The 21,270-nt window shown below is 41.6% G+C and overlaps 1 protein-coding gene across 7 annotated transcripts in view; it reads left to right on the forward strand.

Annotated features, from left to right (window-relative positions):
- Positions 1–8,479: 8,479 nt before the first annotated feature.
- LOC148853920 (uncharacterized) overlaps positions 8,480–21,270 on the forward strand; it is a 40,613-nt gene continuing 27,822 nt past the window's right edge. For 2 of the 7 annotated variants that reach the window (XR_016095096.1, XM_088941917.1), the window contains exons 1-8: positions 8,480–9,172; positions 12,838–12,900; positions 13,285–13,628; positions 13,757–13,856; positions 13,959–14,021; positions 14,124–14,183; positions 14,267–14,371; positions 20,496–20,606. Coding sequence is in view for 5 of the 7 variants with exons in the window: in XM_088941917.1 (XP_088798043.1) it covers positions 8,972–9,172; positions 12,838–12,900; positions 13,285–13,628; positions 13,757–13,856; positions 13,959–14,021; positions 14,124–14,183; positions 14,267–14,371; positions 20,496–20,606 (1,047 nt within the window). In the remaining 2 variants the exon portion in view is untranslated. Of the gene's footprint in view, positions 9,173–12,837; positions 12,901–13,035; positions 13,174–13,284; positions 13,629–13,744; positions 13,857–13,958; positions 14,022–14,123; positions 14,184–14,266; positions 14,372–20,495; positions 20,607–21,270 lie in introns of those variants that run through there. The other 5 variants (XR_016095095.1, XM_088941916.1, XM_088941919.1 and 2 more) reach the window with 4 other exon arrangements.

The raw sequence follows: 21,270 nt of genomic DNA on the forward strand, positions 1-21,270 counted from the left end.
ATATCCCAATGGGAACACTCCGATGGCTAAGTTAGAGCCGGGGAAGAACCTCAAAGAGAGAGTAGAGAATAAGAGTGCTGAAAGTGCTTAAGCTTCAATACCTTTGCTTCGCGAGGGTGGTGGTCCTTTTATACTGGAGGTCGGTCACATCAGGTGTAACCGTCACTGCCCTAGCCGTTACTGCCAAGACTGAGGTGGCAGGTGCAGGCCGCCACTGCGGGCTGCTACTGCATGGTACAGACTTGTCAGGCGTGCTATGCTTTTCAGGGACAGCAGGCACGACGCCGCTTGGCAAGAGATGTGGGCATTGCCACCAGATCCAACAGGTACGGATGTCAGACGGATCTTCCCTACAGGCTACCAAACTATTTTGATCCGGCATGTATGGATTCTGCGGATGTAGTCCCGAGGTATCAGGACACTTAGCCAAAAGCTGAGATACCCCCTCCTCTAGAAAGGGGAGCTCGGGGCTCCCTAGGAGAGGAGAGCTCGGGGTTCCCTTAGGAGAGGAGAGCTTGGGGCTCCCTAGGAGAGGAGAGCTCGAGGTTCCCTTAGGAGAGGAGAGCTTGGGGCTCCCTAGGAGAGGAGAGTTCGGGGCTCAAGGGGAGCTCGGGCTCCTCCGCGGGGAGCCTGGGTCCCTTAGGGCTGCGGGAGCTCAGGGCGCTTAGGCCTTGCGCTTGGGGTGGGCTAAGCCTCGCCTCCTAGCGAGCTTTTACTCCCACCCAGTCGCTTGGTCGGGCTTTGTCGAGCTTGTTACGTCGGGTTGTGGCCAGGCTATCATGTTGAGTTGTTGTTCATGGCAGGTCATGTTCACGTGTCCTCATGCTACGAGGTCGTGCCAAATTACCCTACATCAATTGCCCCCCACTCCCCGTACTAGGGGTGCTGACCCAGTACGGGGAGTCTAAGGTCTGCCGGGTGGATTTCGCTCGGGGTCTATGCCTTCTTGTCCACCAGCTCATAGATTGGACCGGTTCCCTGCTCAGTTTTTTCAGGCACAGCTCAGGTCGCGTACAGTCTATGCGCAGACATCACGCGATTTATAGACTCTACGGATGCCAAAAAACGCTAAAACTGATTTCATCTCGAAGGTCATGCAGCCGATTTTCATGAGGGCCATTAGATTGCTTTGATCTCAACTGTTGATGCCCGAGGATAGTGGCTATAAGTAGTGGGGGTCCTGGTCATTTTCCTTTGCCACAAATCTTCAGTTGTAGTCTTGAGCTCGTGTCCAAAGCCTCCAACTCGGGTTAGTTCCTTTCCAGTTCGGTCTTACTTCTCTTTGGTGAGTCACCCTAGCTTTTCCTTAGTTTCAATTATGTCTTCCTTTTACAGCCTTTTGGACAAGCTCGAGGTGCCCAAGGTGGGAACCTCGGCTCAGGGTAACCCTCCCGAGGTGCAGGAGGCCTCGGGTCACCAGGCATCCACCTCTCATCGAGTTCGAATGCCGGATAGGTTCGGACCCTCCACCATGACCTTGGAGAGGCCCGCGAGCTCATTCGGCAATATAACTTGCCAAGGGAGTATACCTATAGTTTACCTGCGGGGAACTTCCTATGGGAGCATGGCCCTGACGAGGTTGTGATCTTCCGAGAGCAACTCATACTTGGGTTGTGTCTTCCCTTCCATCAACTCTTAGTGGAGGTCTTGAAACACTTCAACGTTACAATAGACCAGCTTCACCCAAACTTGGTCCGTAACGTGGTCGGGACCATCTCTGTTTGTTATGAGTATGTCATGCCCCTTAACTTTGACATACTCCTTGACCATCAAGAAGAGCGCTTCATGTGTTCACCCCGAGCACAGGAGGGCTTACTACTTGTCCCCCCGCCCGGGCTTTAATGCACAAGCTTCCTAGCAAGATCCCAGCCTGGAAGCAAGACTATTTCGTAGTCCGAAATCCTACGAGGTGGGCCCTTCCTTACTCACTGGAGGGTGGCTATCCAAGACCCCTGGCATCATACTCGACAAGAAGACCAGGGAGGCATTCCAATCGTGGGCTGAGGTCGGCTGTGATTTTAGAGATTATATCAAAGAGGGTATGCTCTTCTAGGCCGACTTGAGCCTGGGTAGGTAGTTAGTACCCTAGTTGTTTGACCTACTCTTCTTTTCCTTCTTTTACTCGAGTACTAACGCCAAATTATTTTGCAGGTCCTATGAAGGCGGATAAACTCAAGGGATACTGGCTCTTTAAGCATATGAAGTGGAGGAAGAAGCAAGCTGCCAAGAGAGCTAGTATCGAGTCGTCGCCTGCCCCCACTCCCGAGCCCTAGCTTCCACAGGCTCCAATCTTTGAGCCTGAGCTCCCTGGGGCTCCTCCGATCATCGACTTGGAGGAGTCCCTACTACTTAGGGAGCCTGAGGCCTTGGCTGAGGCCAAAGTGAGGTTGGTAGCCGAGGCCAAGGTTGCCACCGGGGCTGCTAACATTGCAGCCAAAGTCTCCGCCGAGCCCATTCACACAGCCGAGACGGCTGTCTCCAGCTCGGGGAGCCCAAATGGGGGCCGAAGCATCTTGCTCCCCCAATGCGGTCTTCGGAAGAGCAAGGGGGCCACTTACTTTGAGGAGATTTCAGTTTGGGCTGACATGCTCAACCCTTCTCAGCTCGGAGCACGGGCTGCCACCCACACTATGGTGGTAAATTTTCTTCTCTTTCTTTTATTTTATGTATCTGTGCTTCTCCGGTACTAACTAGCTCCTTTGTTAGGCGAACTCCGCCATGCACGCCCTTACTCTTTGGACTAAGAGGTACCTGAAGCGGGCTTTGACTGCCGAGGAGTCTTCCCGTGATGCCCATACCGAACTGAGGATGGCTCGTGAGTAGATCCACCGATTGGAGAGCGGTGCCATGGCCCAGAGGGGTGTCATCACAACGCTGACGGAGGAGAAGGACGGGCTAGCTCGTGAGAACAACGAGCTGAGGGGCAAAATGGAGGCCCTTAGAGTGGAGCTGACACGCGAGAAGGGCGTATTGAAGGGCGAGCTGGACACCCTTAAAGTAGAGATGGAAGGCCTTAAGGAAAAGGAGAAGGTTCTTCTGCACGAGGTGGAGTACCTCAAGTTGGACATCGCAGAGAATACCGATATCTTTACCCAGGAGATATAGGAGACGAAGTTCAAGGCCGCCTCTGAGTATATTCAATCCAATAAGTTTGATGCCATTCTGGGGAAGGCCTACCGCAAGGGGTTCAAGCTCAGCAGGTGGTTGATAAGGCATACGTACCCTGAGCTTGACACAAGCGCCATCACCACCTCGTGAATCACGGGCGAGATATCTTGTCATGCCATAGAGGATCCGGACTCAGAGGAGGAGGGTGATGATGAAGAAGTTGATACCCCTGACCAGCCTAAAGCTCCTGGGGGTGGAGAGCCCCTGAAGTAATTGCCCTTGTATTCTGAGCCTGCGAGCTCAATCCTTGTATTTTTTTTTTGTTGAGCTTGTTGTATAAAATTTTACAAGTTAATGAATTTGACCATTTTCTAAGTGATCTTTCTTTTCTAAGTATTGCCTTATCTGAGCTTGTCATGGTTGTGTGCGGAGTGGTTTGTCATAGTAGGGCCTAGTAGGATGCATGCTCGAACTGCCTTGCGGCGTACACCAAGGTGATTGACATAGTAAGGCGTGTGCCTGAACTGCCTCATGGTGTACACCGAGGTGGGCTTAGCGCCGTAGGGTCTGCTTGTGCCCTTGATGTAGTGTGCTATGGTGTCGAGCTCCTTTGTTAGCTCGGTGTTTTGGCCCCTTAGAGCTGATTTGCATCATAGGGGTGGCTAAGTTATCGTGTTGGAGTCTGTTAGTTCGGTCCTTTTGGCCCTTGAGCCCTAAGAGTGACCCATAGTCTACTCCGTTACTCATAGGTAATACTGTCTTAGGTTGACGATATTCCATGCCCGAGGTACTTGTTTCCCTTCTAGGGTTTCGAGCTCATATGTTCCTTCCCCAAGTTTTCGCTTTACTCGGTAGGGTCTTTCCCAGTTTGGACGAGTTTGCCAACATTGGGCTCAAGCACCATAACCTTACGAAGAACCAGGTCGCCAACGCGGAGAATCCGCTTTTTGACCCTGGTGTTATGGTACCGAGCTACCCTTCGCTGGTAGGTCACGGTCCTGATGTATGCAAGGTCTCGTACTTCGTCAAGCAGGTTGAGGTTGGTACGTGAAGGAACTTCAAACTCGGCTGGAATGACTGCTTCGGTGCCGTATGTGAGGTTAAAGGGGGTTTCTCCTGTGGCAGTCTTTTCCATGATACGGTAGACCCACAACACACTGGGCAGCTCGTCTGTCCATAGTCCCTTAGCTTGGTTAAGGCGCGCTTTTAGCCCTCGAAGGATTGCCCTGTGTTGTGACTTCCATTTGTCCATTTGCTTGAGGATGTGCCACTGAGGTGAAGTTCTGCTGAATTCGCATGTCTCGGCACCAGTTTTGGAATTTGATGTCTTCGAACTACTTACCATTGTCGGAGATCAGTACCCGAGGCAATCCAAAACAACACACTATGTTCTTCCAAAAGAAGTTATGCACATTTTGCAAAACACTGCCTCCTTTGTCTTGTTGCTGGTGGGAATGGCTCGAGTAGGTCAAACCCCCATTGCGCAAATGGCCATGGGCTAATGAGGTATTTTAGGTCGGCAGTAAGCCGGTGGTGGATGTTGGCGTGCTTCTAACACTTGTTGCATTTTTTGACGAGCTCGGTCGCATCTGCCTTCATCGTTGGCCAATAATACCCCTGTTGTAGTGTTTTCTAAGTGAGGGCTTTGCCCCCCAAGTGTCCACCGCATAGGCCCTCATGAGTATTGTGGAAGACGAGCTCGGCTTTAGAAGGTCGTAGGCAATGTAGGTAGGGGAGCGTGTAGGATCTTCGGTACAGCCGTTCGTCAATCATGACGTATTTGGCAGCTTGACGCTCTACCCTCCTGGCGGCGTTACGATCTGTGGGGAGGGTCCCGTGTAGCAGGAAGCTCATGAGCGGATCAATCCAGCTCGACTCTGCTTGAACGACGGGAGAAACCTCCTCTGCCCCCCTGAGAATGCTAGGCTGAGGCAAGTTCTCTATATACATGGTTCTCGTGGTGTTATCGCCAGTGTTGGCTAGACGGGATAGGGCATCGGACTCGCCATTTGCTGGATGAAGTATGACTAGAAGTTGAGCAGAGCCCCTCTTGCTTTGGCTAAGTATGCTACAATGGTTGGCTCGCGGGCTTCGTATTCACCCATAACCTGATTTACCACGAGCTAGGAATCGCTGCAGACGACGATCTGGGCACTCCTAGCTGGCTGTGACTTGGCTTTCGGTTGGAACGAACGACAACTGAGAGGATGAAGTGAAGGGTTCCCGGGGAGATATCCCGGTGGGAACACTCCGACGGCTAAGTTAGAGCTAGGGAAGAACCTCGAAGAGAGAGTAGAGAGTAAGAGTGTTGAAAGTGCTTAAGCTTCAATACCTTTGCTTCACGAGGGTGGTGGTATTTTAATACCGGAGGTCGGTCACATCAGGTGTAACTGTCACTGCCCTAGCCGTTACTGCTAGGACTGAGGTGGCAGGTGCAGGCCGCCACTGCGGGCTGCTGCTGCAAGGTATGGACTCGTCAAGTGTGCTATGCTTTTCAGGGACAGTAGGCATGGCACCGCCTAGCAAGAGATGTGGGCACTACCACCAGATTTGGCAGGTACGGATGTCAGGCGGATCTTCCCTACAAGTTGCCGAACTACTTTGATCTGACAGGTACGGATTCTACGGATGCAGTCCCGAGGTACTTCTCCCTCAAGATACTTAGCCAAAAGTTGAGATACCACATCCTCAAGAGAGGAGAGCTCGGGGTTCCCTTAGGAGAGGAGAGTTCGGGGCTCCCTAGGAGAGGAGAGTTCGGGGCTCAAGGGGAGCTCGGGCTCCTTTGCGGGGAGCCTAGGTCCCTTAGGGCTGCGGGAGCTCGGGGCGCTTAGGCCTTGTGCTTGGAACGGGCTAAGCCTCGCCTCCTAGCGAGCTATTACTCCCGCTGAGTCGCTTGGTCGGGCTTCGTCGAGCTTGTTACGCCGGGTTGTGGCCGGGCTGTCATGCTGAGTTGTTGTTCATGCTAGATCATGTCCACGTGCTACGAGGTCATGCCAAATCATCTTACATCACAACTCAACTAGTATAGGTACATGACAACTTTGGACCAATCCATATTTGTTATTCTCTCTCCCCCACCTTTATCTATCTATCCATCAACTCTCTCTCGTTTAATCACATGTTTATTTTTTTTTTCATTAATAAATTATACTAATTGGATTCACATCCATTGTTTTTGACAATACAAAATCCATGCTTTGAAAAATATGCTAAAAAATGAAACAATTCTTCCACCTAAGTGGTGGGTCATATATCATAAGTATCAACCCTTCTATATCTTAATTAATTATTATAAATAAAAAATAAAACATGAAAAAATACAAGAAATTGCATAACATTTGGGCAAATTTCTAATCTCATATACACACCATATCAAACAAAAGAAGTGTGATAAATAATAATGGTTTTTATGTAGAAATATAAACAAATTGTAAAAAATTATTGAGACACAGTATTACTATTATCATCTAAAATCACAAGGCTCTATTTGGAAGAAGTGCAAAAACAAATACATATGATGCAAAACCCTGCATTGGTATTGCTAAACCTATATTTGTACTCTTCCCAAGGGTTCAGTTTGGAAGGAGTGCAAAATACAAATACGTAGGGTGCAAAGCCATGTATTTTGTATTATTTTGCATATTTATATTATACATATTTGTATTTGTACTATTTCCAAATTGAACCTAATGTGCAGAGGCTAGTAGAACTAGATATACAGCCAATCAAGCATTCACAAATTGATGAATAGAGTTATAATAAATGGCAAAAAAAATTGTTCCTTGTACGTCAAGCCTACTTATAATAAAAATGGTTTATTGGAAGAGTTTGGCTTCAGTTAGGACAAAGCCTTTATAGCATTGTATTGAGAATATCTCTTTACTTATGTGCTTTATTTCATGGGGAAATATTCCCCGATGCAAGGTTGCAAAAGGTGATTGGAACGGTGGGCACCGGCTTACCCTGACGAAAGTTGACCTCTTATCGGAGTTGGTTTATTCCACGTGTTACAATCATTAAGGCTATGCTTGGTTTAAAGGAAAAAGGGTAAGGAAAGGAATGGAATGATAGGGAAACCTATACAAGGTTTATAAAGATTTCCCTATCTTTCCCTACTTTTTTCTTTCAAACCAAACACAACCTAACCGAATAATTTATGGGATTTTGGCACTTAACCCCATTTATTGAATGTGTGGTTGTTATTTTCCTCTGGTCTCCACTTCATGGGGCTATACATTGGCGTAAGCTCTAAAAATCCCAATGGCCTTGGGTTTTTGACACCTAGCAAATTAATCTTGAGTTATCTTTTGAAACATTTGACCAAACTAATAAACCTACTCAAATCAATATAATTTTGTGATTGATCAATTTTGGGTGACTAATATCCGACCAGGTTGGTTTGATTGGCTGCAACCGAACCCAACAGACCCATCAACACCCCTATTCAGTTCCATACCACATTTTTACACCACAAGTTCACAACCAACCGTCCTCTATTTGCAATATTCATCGTTGTCTTCACCGAACCATACACCACTGCCCAGGCGGTCCTTGATATCATGATGTTGTGCAGATGTGCAGGTGTTGGGGAGCTTTTTCACCAACACACGAGCGCTTGTGTAGTCGCATGAAGGAAAAAAATAAAAGAGCGCTACAGACAACTTTCACTTTAACAAATTAATCTCTTATTTTGCTGAATTGATCAAGTACAAATGTTTTGCACCGTCTGGTTGTTTGAACATTTTGTCCTGATAACATTTATTAGTGTCGAATGGCACCAATAGCACTTATGTATAATAAATATCAATAAATAATTTAAAATTGTATTTTATGCCGAAAACATTTATCATCTTCCAATAATTAAATCACAGCATACATTCAACCGAACACTTTGCAAGTTTGGATAATCAACACAGCGCACATGGTGGCTAGTTGGCTACAATGGTGCTGGTGCATCGACGAGAATATCATTTATCAATAATCATTTAAAGGGCTCTGGCATTAGATGCAATAACGAGAGAGCAATATTTTAGCTCATGCACACGAGCTTTTTTTGGATGCCTTGGCAACACAGTACTGTCCACGTGGCAAATCTCGATGAAGTATACTTCACGTTTCAAACCGCATCATTACCGTGTATCAGTGTCGTGGTTATCGTCCTCGTAAAGTCGTCGGAATGGAACATTTTGAATCAGAGATTTTTAAACGAGCCATCGACAGTGTACAGCCAAAAAGATTGCATTCCTGCCGGTACGACAGGTATATCTTATTATTTCCCGCTGTATAAAAACAAAGGTTTTTTGTTTCCTAAGGAAAAAAGCTTGATTATTACAGCTATATTGGCACGATCAAGACACCCAGCAATCACGAGCCAAAATGGCCAATGTCCAATTGCCGATTACGACTTACGAGGCAACCCTCTTTGTTTTTTTTGACTGCCCAAGATTTTACTGCGAGCTTTGAGACGGACCTCCTCACCCGTTCACGAAAAGGAGAACCGAGGGAAAAATAAATAAAAGGGAAAACGAGGGAAAGAAAGAAGAGAGTGAGAGAGGGAGAGAGAGAGAGAGAGGGAGAGACAGAGAGGAACTCTCCTGAACTCCCCCCCAAAAATGAAAAAATAGATTTTCATTTGTTTCCCCGGGCATCATCAAGATCATCACCGGAACTACCGAGGGCCTGACATTCACGTTTCGCATCTGCTTGGTTGAATGTTGATAGGGTTTTGGTCATCGAAGTTCATATCGATCTGCAAGTTCCATGAAGCTCGTCTTGGATTCTATCTCGCCTTCAATGCTATTATTTGCTGTGCTTCGACTCGGTGGAGCTGGTCTCGTGACAGGGATTTCGTTCATTTATAGTAATGGGAGATTACGTAGGAAGTTCTAAGAGCGAATTAACTTGCCCCGAAGAAACTCGATCTCAGTGTAGCCCTGCGATGGAGAGTGAAATAGGGGGTTTAGTTAGCAAGTTCTCGGGAATGGGTGTCGACGGTTCTTCGACGGAACATTTGGTTCAGATCATGAAGGCAGTTGAAGCCGCTGAGATCACCATCAAGCAACAGGTTAGCTTTTCGATGCTCGAGATGATATTTCTATTAGTTCAACCTTCATTTTTTTGAATATATATTTTTTGCCTTATTTGATTAAATCTACATCTCATTTCTTCCGAAAATAAGGTTGAGTTGCTTAACAATCACCCCCCTTGCTTTGTCTTACTTTTCGCCAATATCAGTTCTGCTTAACATTCAAGCAGATATCGTGAATTATCCGCAAACAGGCGTGGCTTTTGTTTTTTGGTTGCATTTGAAGTTTCATATTAGCCTGCGAAGTTTAGTATACTTGTTATGGTAGATTTAGTGACGACTGGTTCTTATTATGCAGTAAAACCTGCATGCAATCACCAACTCCGGATAAATATTTGTAGTTTTCAACTAAACAATTGCAGTGCACACAAAATTAGTCTTAGCTTCCACTTTGACCAAAACATGTCGCGAGAAAAAGGTAAACAGAAAGGAACGGCCACTTGCTATGGTCTCCACAATCTAATATTTGTGCTTTTGCCCAGATTCAATCAAAACCTTCTTCTTCTTCTTCTTCGTTTTTTTTTTGGTTTAACAATGATCACCTTCAACTACACAAGTGCATGCTATGTGGAAGATGTGTGCTATTCTTCTCATCTTAACATAGTTAACATGAACCTTGTTCTTCAATTTTTTTGATTGTTAGCCTTGTTTATCCAAATTGAAAGCAATGTTTTTGAATTACTGTTCATTTTACAAAGAAATTGATTGGACACCAAATATTTAAATTTTGATTCTGGCTCATGTTTGGCTTTGTCGGGACTTCCCCCTCTTCTAATCGGAAATTTGATGGCACTTTGTGATGCCATTGAAACTTCAATACACATTTTTGAGCACCTACATGAAACAATCAGTTGTTTTAGTACTCATCCCCCCCTCTCTCTCTCAGTTTCATCTCATCTTTCATATTTGTCATCAGGCTTGAATGCTTTGGTTGTCCACTTTGACATGCTTAGCATATTAATCAGGAATCGACCAATAAACGGAAAAGGCCTGACATTTAAAAATGCTCTGAGAAATTGGGTTGCAAATTTCATTGCATCCTACTGGTATTATCTGCATTTCTTTATATGAACGTTGTTGTTGGGGTCAGGTATAGTTTGGCCACAATTCCAAAGAAGGTCTATACTGGCTACACAAGTGTTCAATACAGTATATTCTTGGTGAGATAGGACCAGACATGGTCTTAGGGGTAAGATGGAGCTGCTACAGGAAAATCTGAAAAATTAGGAGGTCAAAATGAGTTTGTGGTGCTTACTAGTGACTGAAAAAATTATAGCATGTGCAAAAAGTTTCTAGATTAAATTGATATCCAAATACTGAAAAATTCTAGAAGTTGTAATAAAAAAAGTTGAGAAACAAAATATCAGAGAAATCATAAGCAGGCAATTGGTAAATCTTCTTCAGTGAGACCTCCCTGTTGTATGGTGTGGACTGTGGAGCTCACCTATGCATGTCCATATCAAACGGAATTTCGATGGATGCAGCCTAGGTAATACTGGCATCTCTGGTATTGGAGGTTCCTAACTCCCATTTGGATTTGATCAGTAACATGATTAAAAATGAATAAGCGAAATAGTAAAAGCTCAATAAAGTGAAACTAGATTCCTTTCTCTTGGTCTCTGGGACTTGACCTCATCAAACTAAACTTTGATGGATGCAATTTGGGGGGTTCTGGGGCTCTTCAGGGTAAGGGGAACATGGTGGGGATACATATTGGCATTTCTCAGAACAAATTGTCTGAGGTGTTTCAACTAGACTGAACTGGTGCCTGTGGCAGTGCTGCAAGGACGAACTTGGCTAAATGTCTAAATTGTTATAATCTGGTGATGGAATGATGATGTAGGATGGAGTAGGGGTCGTACTAATTTAAGATCTGGGGGTTGGGCTTGTAGGGTGAAAGGACTTTAGGTAATCTAGGAAAAAAATAGGGGTAGAAGAGAAAGTAGATAACTTTCTTTCCACCAAAGAATGGGCAAATATTAGAAAGGGAACTTTTGCTGTTAGGGTAAACAGCAGAGAGATTTCTGGCAATCATTTTATTTCATCCCGATGGTAAATGTAGCGTAATTATATTATTTCAAGCCATCTCATTCACCAATTGCCATACTTTGGGCTTGATCAATGTATTCATAGAGATGTTGTCATTTATCCACGGGTTAAGCCATGTGCTACTTTTAATCATTTTTTGATGTTTGATTTTTATAATTTTATTTACTTTGCCAATTTGAAAGTGGAAATCACATTCTTGGTAGCAAAGCTGACAGTGGAAATCACATTTCTTTGGATTTTGAAGCATAATGAAAGTGAGGAGTTTTCTGCTCTTGCTGGTGAAATTTTGGGTTTGATCTGCAATTAGACACTAGGGTACATTTTGAAATATTTTGAGAAGTACATTATATAAGAAAAACCTGAAGACAAGGTTTGACACTCTCAGAGATATGCTTCGTTAATTAACTAGTGGGAAACTAAAAGTACAAGTCTACACTTGGCAATCCAAGGTTTTAGTGACTTGGTTCAAAGGGAGGCTCATTTTGCCAGAAATAAATTTAGCAATTTTGGGAAGTTCAAAGTGCAAATGATTTTTCCTGCATTACTCTAGCCAAATATGGAGTCACTTCTTGTCGTTATTTGGTAGAATTTGGTCTACTCCACAGAATACTATTGAGTTGTTTTCACAAAATTTGTTGGGGTAAAGCCTAGAGAATGAAGCTTTTATGGCAAAGTATTAGAGCAGAAATTTTGTAGAGCATTTGGAGGAAAAGAAATGCTAGGGCGTTTGAGAATAGGGAGCTTGAGGTGGAAAATCCAATTGAGCTGATTAAAGCAAGTGTTGCACACATTGGGTGCTAGTGTGTGAAGATTTTACTGGTGTAGGGATGGATGATCTTCTAAGAGGATGGCGCATCATTGCTAGTGAATCTCATGGCAATTCACCAAGGTTGATTAATTGACACCCCCCTGAGTCTGGGAGAAACTTAAATTTTGATGTTTGTTGTTTACTGTTTAGGCAACCTTGGTGAATCTGGAGTGGCTGGGGACTGGGGTGGTAACTGGTAAGCGATGGCGGAGGAAACATAGTGCTAAGCTATTTTGGATCTGTTGGCTTTGGCAATTCTTTGAGAGTGAAGTTGATGTTTTCAAGGTTTGAAACTACTGGTGCATCTAAGATGGCACAATGTAATCATTGGAGGTGATTCAGTGATTTCCAAATTGTTATTTCTTTGCTAAATTCTGAAGAAGAATCTACATGGAGGCTTTAGAGCATCGGTAAGGAAAGTTGGATACTTGGGAAGTAGTTGAAACTGCTTATTCAGTTGGATTTCTAAGATAGCTATCTCTCTAGCTGATAGCTTGGCAAGATCTGGCATATCTAGATAAGGGTGTATTTGGGGAATGCCAGGTCCTGGGGCTGAGTTGTACTTTCTTCTTTCAGGTTTTTCTTTCGAGTGCTTAGCCTGCATCTGTTTTTTTATTCTCCCTGCTATATAGCCTGGACAGTGTTGGGTTTTTCCACGGTCTTAATACTATTATGTTATTTATCCAAAAAAATCCAAATGAGGTGTTTCCTTTAAATTGCAAGTTCTATATCTTTGTGTTGCTTAAGCCTTAAGGTTTGTCATCAAAGTTACGCCACTGTTTTGTAGGTGGAAGAAAATACTCGCTTGAGGACAGAACTTCAAAAGAAGGATCATGAACTTGAAAGATTTGTAAGTTCTCTTATTTATCTAGTATTATCTAGTATTTTGATTGATAATACTAGAATTTTTTGAATGCAATTTGACTTTGCAGTTCAACACATAGTCCTCTTTTTGATGGTAAATAAAATAAACCTTGTATTGAAGTGTAGAGAATGACAATGCAGCACTTTGGAGAGAGAACTCTCCATAATGCATGATGTGTCTCATGAATTGGGACTACACATTTGATGTTCTATCTGTAGAAGCCTACTTGTACAAGAGGAAGTGGAAGCATCTGTGCATGTACTAGTTCTAAAGCCTGTAAATTAATTAGAGGAATTTCATCTTGTATCAAGAATTTTCTTTTCCCTGAAGTTACATATTTGTTAAATCTTATCAATGTCATTTCATTAGAAATCAGGTGATTCAAGAATTCCAGGACCTTATTTTGAGAGGGAAGGGCATATAGATGGACCTTTCAATGCACATCAATCAGTTATTTCTGAAAGGAGTCAAGAAGATAGGAATACATGTATGGATAATGCTACCACATTCAGCTCACAGGGAACTCTAGTTCTTCATCAAAATATAATGGCAGAAAATGAGGATCCTGCCTCACAAAATCATGCAGACAGCCGGCTTTATTCTGAGGACAGCAAGATAAATGGAAATGTGAAGGTATTTCCTGGCAGGCCGGCAGCTGTAGATAATGCTGGCCAATTTTCATCTCCACCTTCAAGATCTTTTTCCCCAAGCAGGTATCCTTATCAAATATGGGAAACAATCACTTGAGTATCATCTATTACCCACAGTACATTGGAAAACTATCTCATGTGAACTCATGCAACTTTGTTTATTACACTCTCTTGTTGAGTTTGTCGGGTAGGTATCAAAGAGAAGGAGAATATAATCCCAGGTATAGCTCACCTGGACAAGGGCTGATGCCAATGCCTGAATTAAATAACTCAAGCAGCCTTTGGAAGCAGGTATTATTTAGTTATTGGTATGGATTATGAAATGAACTATATGATTTCATGTAGTATTTTTGATAGACCAATGCTAAGTTTACATAGGATCTCATTTTTAAGGTTCGGGAGCACGAAGAAGAGATTTTGCAGCTTAGGAAACATCTTGCTGAATATTCCATCAAGGTGAGGAAGGCATATTTGATTTTCTTGTATTGCTAGGTGGATTTATCTTGCTAATTGATCGGATTTATATTGATTAAAGTCAATGAGATGTGTCATTGATAGGAAGCACAAATTTGCAATGAAAAATATGTTCTGGAAAAGCGCATCGCTTATATGCGTATGGTAGGTGAAATTTCTTTGGCTTGCTTTTTTGCTTTTTTTGGGTTAATATGTTTGCAAATTTTGAACTGAATGATTGTGATCAGGCATTTGATCAGCAGCAGCAAGACCTTGTTGATGCTGCATCAAAAGCCCTCTCTTACAGGCAAGATATAATTGAGGAAAACATACGCCTTACTTATGCACTGCAGGTATTCTTTTTCAATTATATTTTTATATTTGCACTTTAAAATGCCTATCTATGTTACTGTTTCTTATTGTTTTCAAGTATTACTTATTTTTTCTTTTTAGTTGGTAGCATTAAAAAACTTTATTTAGAATAGAAGGAATTTAAGGTTACTCTTGCAGTACATCTCAATGTAAACTCAATGTACAAACTTTTTTGAGATGTTCCATTTTTGCCAATCTTGATTTTGTACTAGTAGCCAAATTATATGTTTATTTGATGATGTGGAAAACTCACCTGGACCTTCTTTTCATTCTTCAAGTCCTGGATATTTTGTTAAATAAAGTCAGCTTTAATTGCAAAGTTCTTTGTATTTAACGGTTTTAACCCATAAAATTTTTACTCTTGTAGTATTAAACTTTCTTCCTTTTAGAATCTTACTAATAAATAGTCATAAAGAAGTGCTTCCTATAAGCTGTGGACTTGGATTTTCTGGGAAACATATATTGTGATTGTTAAATCTGTTAATATATATGTAATATGTGCTGCGGGGGCACTTTGGTCTTTTTATGTTTTTTATTGTTATGTTGTGTCACCCTAATATAAATAGAAAAGCTGGTGCCATCAGCAAACCTTTTTGACTCCCAATCAATTCTCCTCTCTTCTTTCTTCTCTCATTTTACCAAGAAAACATGGTATCAGAGCATAGATTTTGGGCTTGAGAGCATATTCAATCAGTTTTTTTCCTGGATTTCCTTCTTTTATTGGATTGACCGTAGAATGTACATCAGCTGATCTAAGATAGAGTTCCTGTGCAGTTTTTTCTCCTTTTTTTCTTGGTCATGTGCAAAGAAATCACCTATGGTTGAGGCGATTGGATTCTGTGAAGTTTTTTGCAGTTTTTTCCTTCTATGTGGATTGTGTGATCCTCTTGTACCCAGGTAGGTGGGTTGTGTAGGTTTGGATGACCTGTATCTGCTGTAACAGCAGTTATTTATATTATTTTTGGTGATTGTTGTGATTGTGTGGCCTAGACTAGGGTAAAGTGTTACCCTGTAAGGGCTATCCAGACCTGGAATAATCATATTTTTGCTTCAGCAGTGTGGTAGTGTGTGAACTGTTTGTGTGAATAGAAGGGAATGATCTTATACTGCTGATTTGTGTGAGGTTGAGTATCCTTCTGACAATTCCTCGATATGTCACTATTTTTTTTGTGGATGAATAGTGAAATCAGGTTTCTCTACCATGTCTTTTAAGGATTCAGCTGTTTCTAGTGTGCTTTCTAGTCAATGTGGAGTGGGGGGGGGGTTTGATATGAATTTTCCCATGGCTGTAATTCCCTTTAATTGTGAGATTAAAGAACCAAAGTTTGGGAGTGCAAACCATGATAAATGGGATCAAGAAAATAGTATAGTGATATAGTAGATGTTACTGTCCATGCTGCCAATCTGCCATAGGTGAGAAAGACCTTCATGTGGGCAGATACTGCTTATGAGATTTGGGAACAAGCTAAATCTACCTATTCTGAATAATGATATTATGCAAAAACCTATCAGTTATAAGCTGCATCCTCGACTTGTAAGTAGGGGGAGAGGAGTCTCTCCATATACTAAGATTTAACTTTAGTTTGGAAGGAGCTGGATCATTATCAGAATATAGATTGAAAATGTTATGTGGATGCTAAGGCCTATAAGTCTCTATTGTTTCCTAGGAACATGTCTTTGCCTAGCTTATCGGTAGGTCCAAGCTGCTTTCTTTTCATTCTCTAACTAGCTTATCGCCACTTGAGAATCCCCTTCAATGATCAACCTTCTAAGCCTTAGACTATTTGCTAATTGTGCCCTATAAGTCTCTATTGTTTCCTAGGAACATGTCTTTGCCTAGCTTATCGGTAGGTCCAAGCTGCTTTCTTTTCATTCTCTAACTAGCTTATCGCCACTTGAGAATCCCCTTCAATGATCAACCTTCTAAGCCTTAGACTATTTGCTAATTGTGCCCTAGATAGAACAAGAGATAGTTCAGCTCTAGTGGAGTCACCTTGAGCACTAGGGCCCAAGAAAGAGATAAGATGATTTCATCTTTGTTTGGAAACTCTTTTAGGAAGGGTGATTTTTAGAAGAGGATAGAGAGGACAAGGATAAACTTTGGTGCATTCATTGTCAACGGTCTAGGCACACTAGAGAGACTTGTTTGGATCTTCATGGGAAGCCGAAGTGGGCTCAAGAGTTGAGTTAAAAATCAGGAACTGGTCAAAATAAGAAGCCAGTCCAATAGAGAAAATATGGCCTCTCGAGAGACTACTAGCCCCATTTTATGAACAAGAACATCTTTCTAGTTCTGATTCCAAGGAAGAGATCATCAACTCTTTATGTGACCATTTGGAGTTGTATGGTAGGATACTTTGTTATATGGATCCTGGCCCTACTCCCTCTGCCTCTTTAACGTCTACATTAGGTGACTTTGCCATTGCTTTCCATGTGTCATCTCATACATTTGAATTTGAGTCTCCTTAGATAATTAAGTTTGGGGCCTCAAATCACATGACTAGTATGTTCTTTGGTTAAAGCATATAACCTCCTCTCTGGGATAAGTAAGGTGAGATTGGCCGATGGGTTGTTTTCTACCATAGCTGGTCAAGGAGCCATCTCCATTCCTTTTGGTCTTTCCCTTTCTAATGTATTGCATATTTCTAAATTGCCTATTTACTTTCCATTAGCAACATGACTCATTCCTTAAATTGTTCAGTAACCTTTTTCTCATCTTGCATGTTCCAAGATTTGACCTTCATGAGTACAATTGGTAGATGCAGTATGGTGGATGAATTGGGATTTGCTCCTTATAGAGCACTCCTTATACTAACTTCATACCCACTTCCCAATGTGTATTGGGAACATCTCCATGATTAATAACAAATAAGTGCGAGAGATGTTCTAAATGTATGACTAGGAACATTTTGTGAGGTCGGTGTGAGTAGTTCTCTATGAGGAGCAGATCTAGACTCATGGTGGATGGTCTCTACAATCTACATGTTGGAGAATAAAGCTAGTCTTATGGCTATAGAGTCTATGAGTTAGTCTAATAAGAGCCAAACTTATTTATGGCACGATCGTCTTGATCATTTGTCTTTTGAGTTGTTAAAAATTGTGTTTCCAGATTTATTTAAGTCTTTGTCAGTAAACAAATTGTAGTGTTAGATCTGTTAGTTAAGAAAACCTTGTAGAAGTTGTTTTTCTTTAAGAAATAAAAGATCGATTTTCCTTTTGCATGTTGTCAACTCTGATGTTTGGGGCCCTATTATCCTACCTTTTTGAAACTAGTTATAGGTACTTTATTACATTGATTGATGGTTACTCTAAATATACTTGGGTTTATCCAAGGCGAACCAGAGATGCGGTGCCAAAGCTTGTACAAGATTTTTAACGCATTGTATTTATCCAATTCTAGACTAAGATTTACATTTTCTAGTAAGGCAACACAAAAGAGTATTTCCACTATTATTTAATGGTGTTCTTTGCTTCGTGTGGGTTTCTTCATCAGAGTTCTTGTGCTAAAACACCTCAATGGAATGACGTTGCAGAAATGAAGAATCTTCATCTTCTCGAGGTTGCTTGTGAATTGTTGTTGCATACACATGTTCTAAAATATTTCTGGATGGGAGCTATTATGTTTATTGCATATATCATCAATTGTATGCCATCTTAGTTGTTAGAGTACAAGGCTTCACATCAACTTTTGTTTCCAAAGGCCTCTTTGTTCTCTATTCCCATGTGTGTGTTTGGTTGTTGTTGCTTCATTTATGACTTGTCTCCAACTTGTGGTGAGCTTGACCCTTGTGTTATTTCTTGTGTCTTCTTTGGTTATTTTTCTTCTTAAAAGGGCTATCGGTGCTTTGATCCCATCTCTCGCAAGTATTATGTTTCCATAGATGTGTCATTTTTTGAGATTGACCCTTTCTTTCTTTTTTCTGCTTAGGGGGAGAGTAAGGTTGGGGAGGAATATGTTCAGGTTCAACTTTCTCCTCTTCTTGATTCTCCTCCATTTTGTGTTTTCCTTCGTCGTCATAAGGACCAATAGAGTTCAAGAGCCTTGAAATAACTTGAAGCTATGTTACCAATACTATCTAACTCTCTAGAGATAGATCCTTTTAGCCAGATACTCTTGTTCCTATTTGTATGCCTGACTCATTGATATAGATACTTTTGCTATTGATGGTCTGGACATTCCTATTGCTAAGAGAAATGGTGGTAGATCTTGTACTACTAAACATCTTATCTCCCACTTTGTTTCTTATAATCACGTTTCGCCTTCTTGTCGTGTTTTCCTTACTTCCATTGACAATGTTTCTATTCCTAAGGATGTGGTAGAGGCTTTATCCATACTTGAATGAATAAATGCAATGAAGGAAGAAATTAATGCCTTACACAACAATGACACTTAGGAGTTGGTTGATTTTCATGAAGGAAAAGAACTAGTGGGATGTAAGTGGGTGTTAACTAAAGCATAGGGTTGATGGTTTGGTGGAAAGGCACAAAGCATAGGGTGGTAGATCCTGCACTACTAAACATCCTATCTCCCACTTTGTTTCCTATGATCATATGTCACTTTCTTTTTGTGTTTTCCTTACTTCCATTGACAGTGTTTCTATTCCTAAGGATGTGGTAGGGGCTTTATCCATACTTGAATGAATAAATGCAATGAAGGAAGAAATTAATGCCTTACACAATAATGGTCGTTGGGAGTTGGTTGATTTTCATGAAGGAAAAGAACCAGTGGATGGTAGTGGGTGTTAAAAGTAAAGCACAGGGCTGATAGTATCGTGGAAAGGTACTGAGCCAGATTGGTGGCAAAAAGAGTTTACATGTGCGTATGGTTGCACTGTGTAGGTTCTTTTTCCCATGTAGCATAGAAGAGGAGGATCACATGGTTAAGCTTCATAGTTTTCGTGCCAAAGGTAGTGAGCAGAAGGTATGCGGGTTAAAGAAATCCTTATATGGGTTGAAGTAGTAACCATGTGCCTGATTCAATAGGTTCCAGTTGGTTGGTCGTATAGCAGATGGGTTTTAATAGTGTCAGTCAGACTGTAGGTTATTTGTAAGGAGGGGTGAAGGAAAAATTGTAGCCCTGATTGTATATGTTGATGGCATAGTGGTCATTGGTGATTGGACAATTGAAATGTAGAAACTGAAGGAGTTCTTTGCCACTTGTTTTGAGGTAAAAGATTTGGGTCCCTTATGCTATTTCCTTGGACTTGAAGTTGCCCACTCTGAAAAGGTGATCTTCATTTCACAAATGAAATATATCCTAGATCTATTGGAGGACATGAGCAAGTTAGGAGTGAAGCCAACTGATTCACCCATCAATCCAAATCACAAGTTGGGTGACAATTAGGGGAACCTATAAAAGATGTGAATCAGTTCCAGAGGCTCGTAGGCAGACTTTTATATCTGTCCATGACTAGACCTGGTATTGGTTATATTGTGGGTATCCTCAGTCAATTTCTGTACAACCACAAGACCACACATTATGAGGTTGTTGAGAGGATTCTTGGGTATCTCAAGAAGTTTCCTTGAGCGGGTTGTTACAAAAGCATGGACATTTGAAAGTTGAAGTGTATACAAGTGCTGACTGGATAGGGGTAGGGTCTTCATCACTTGTGGCACAATGACTTGTGTGACAAGTTGGGCATGATTGTCATCTATGTCCCAACTTGAGGGGGTGTTAAGTCTGTTTCTTATTTAATGAAACTTTCATATGTATTAAAAATAAACTGAATCAATGGACTAAATGCCACTATCTTGGCATACTGGTTTTGAATAGACACACATCTCTATACCATTGAAGTGGTTATCAAACTATAAATCCCATTTCTTTTACAAGAATTTTTAGGTTTGTTATCTAATATCCTTTTCAAAATAAACCTTGAAAACAAAATATTGTATTTGATCCTCTTCTTCAGTTAGGAAATGTTCATTTCCTTGTTTTGTGATTATCTTAGGTACCACATTAGTTTTGTTGGCAGTAAGTTGACTTCTAAGATCGTGAAATTTTGACCGAATATGTATGCGTGAGGTTTCATTTTGTTATTTATTATTTCATATTATGTTTTCAAGTTAAATCAAGTTTTGAGGTTCACTGCCTTGTTTTCTCAGGCTGCACAGCAAGAAAGATCAACATTTGTCTCATCATTGTTGCCTCTTCTGGCAGAGTACTCTCTTCAGCCACCTGTGCCTGATGCACAATCCATTGTTAGTAATCTTAAGGTCTGTATTGGCTGCTTTTTAGATGTAAAATACAGATCATGTTGACATGTTTGTTATTTTATTGTTTATTAGTTTATTTTAATGCTTTTGTATATTAATAATTTTTTTTACTTTATTTATGTAAGCATTTTAGATTGATTTCCCGTCCTAATCTTTTAACAAATTTGAGCCAAATGTATCATAGTTATTGGGAAAATGTCTCTTAAATGTATTATCTCCATTATTCCTGAAATTATTTAGTTCCCAATGGAAGTGGCACAATGCAAGCCTGTCTTCTCTCCTGATGGGAGTATATATATATCATACATTAATTTCTATGACTTCTGTCCCAGGGTTTTGCTAAAATAACCTTTTGTAGGTGCTTGTAGTTAAGTGAGTCTGGATCTACTACCCACAACACTCCACACAGGCCTACTCACAAGACACTACAGCTGCACATCGATAAATTCTCAGTTGTCATTTATGGGGAGATGTTCCTGATGCATGGCTGTAGTGTCTTGTGGGTATGTGTGGGTAGCAGATTGTAGCTTGAAGCTTTGCCAATTCTTTGGAGAAAATGTTCAATTAAAGTTTTTTTTTTCTCATATTTATTATGTATATGTGCTATTGTGCTTACTGAATTATTGCATCATCTTGTGGTAAAGCAGTATAAGGATGATTTGGT

This window comes from Nelumbo lutea, chromosome 4, assembly GCF_056320005.1.
Source record: "Nelumbo lutea isolate HS-2025 chromosome 4, American lotus-T2T, whole genome shotgun sequence".
NCBI lineage: Eukaryota > Viridiplantae > Streptophyta > Magnoliopsida > Proteales > Nelumbonaceae > Nelumbo > Nelumbo lutea.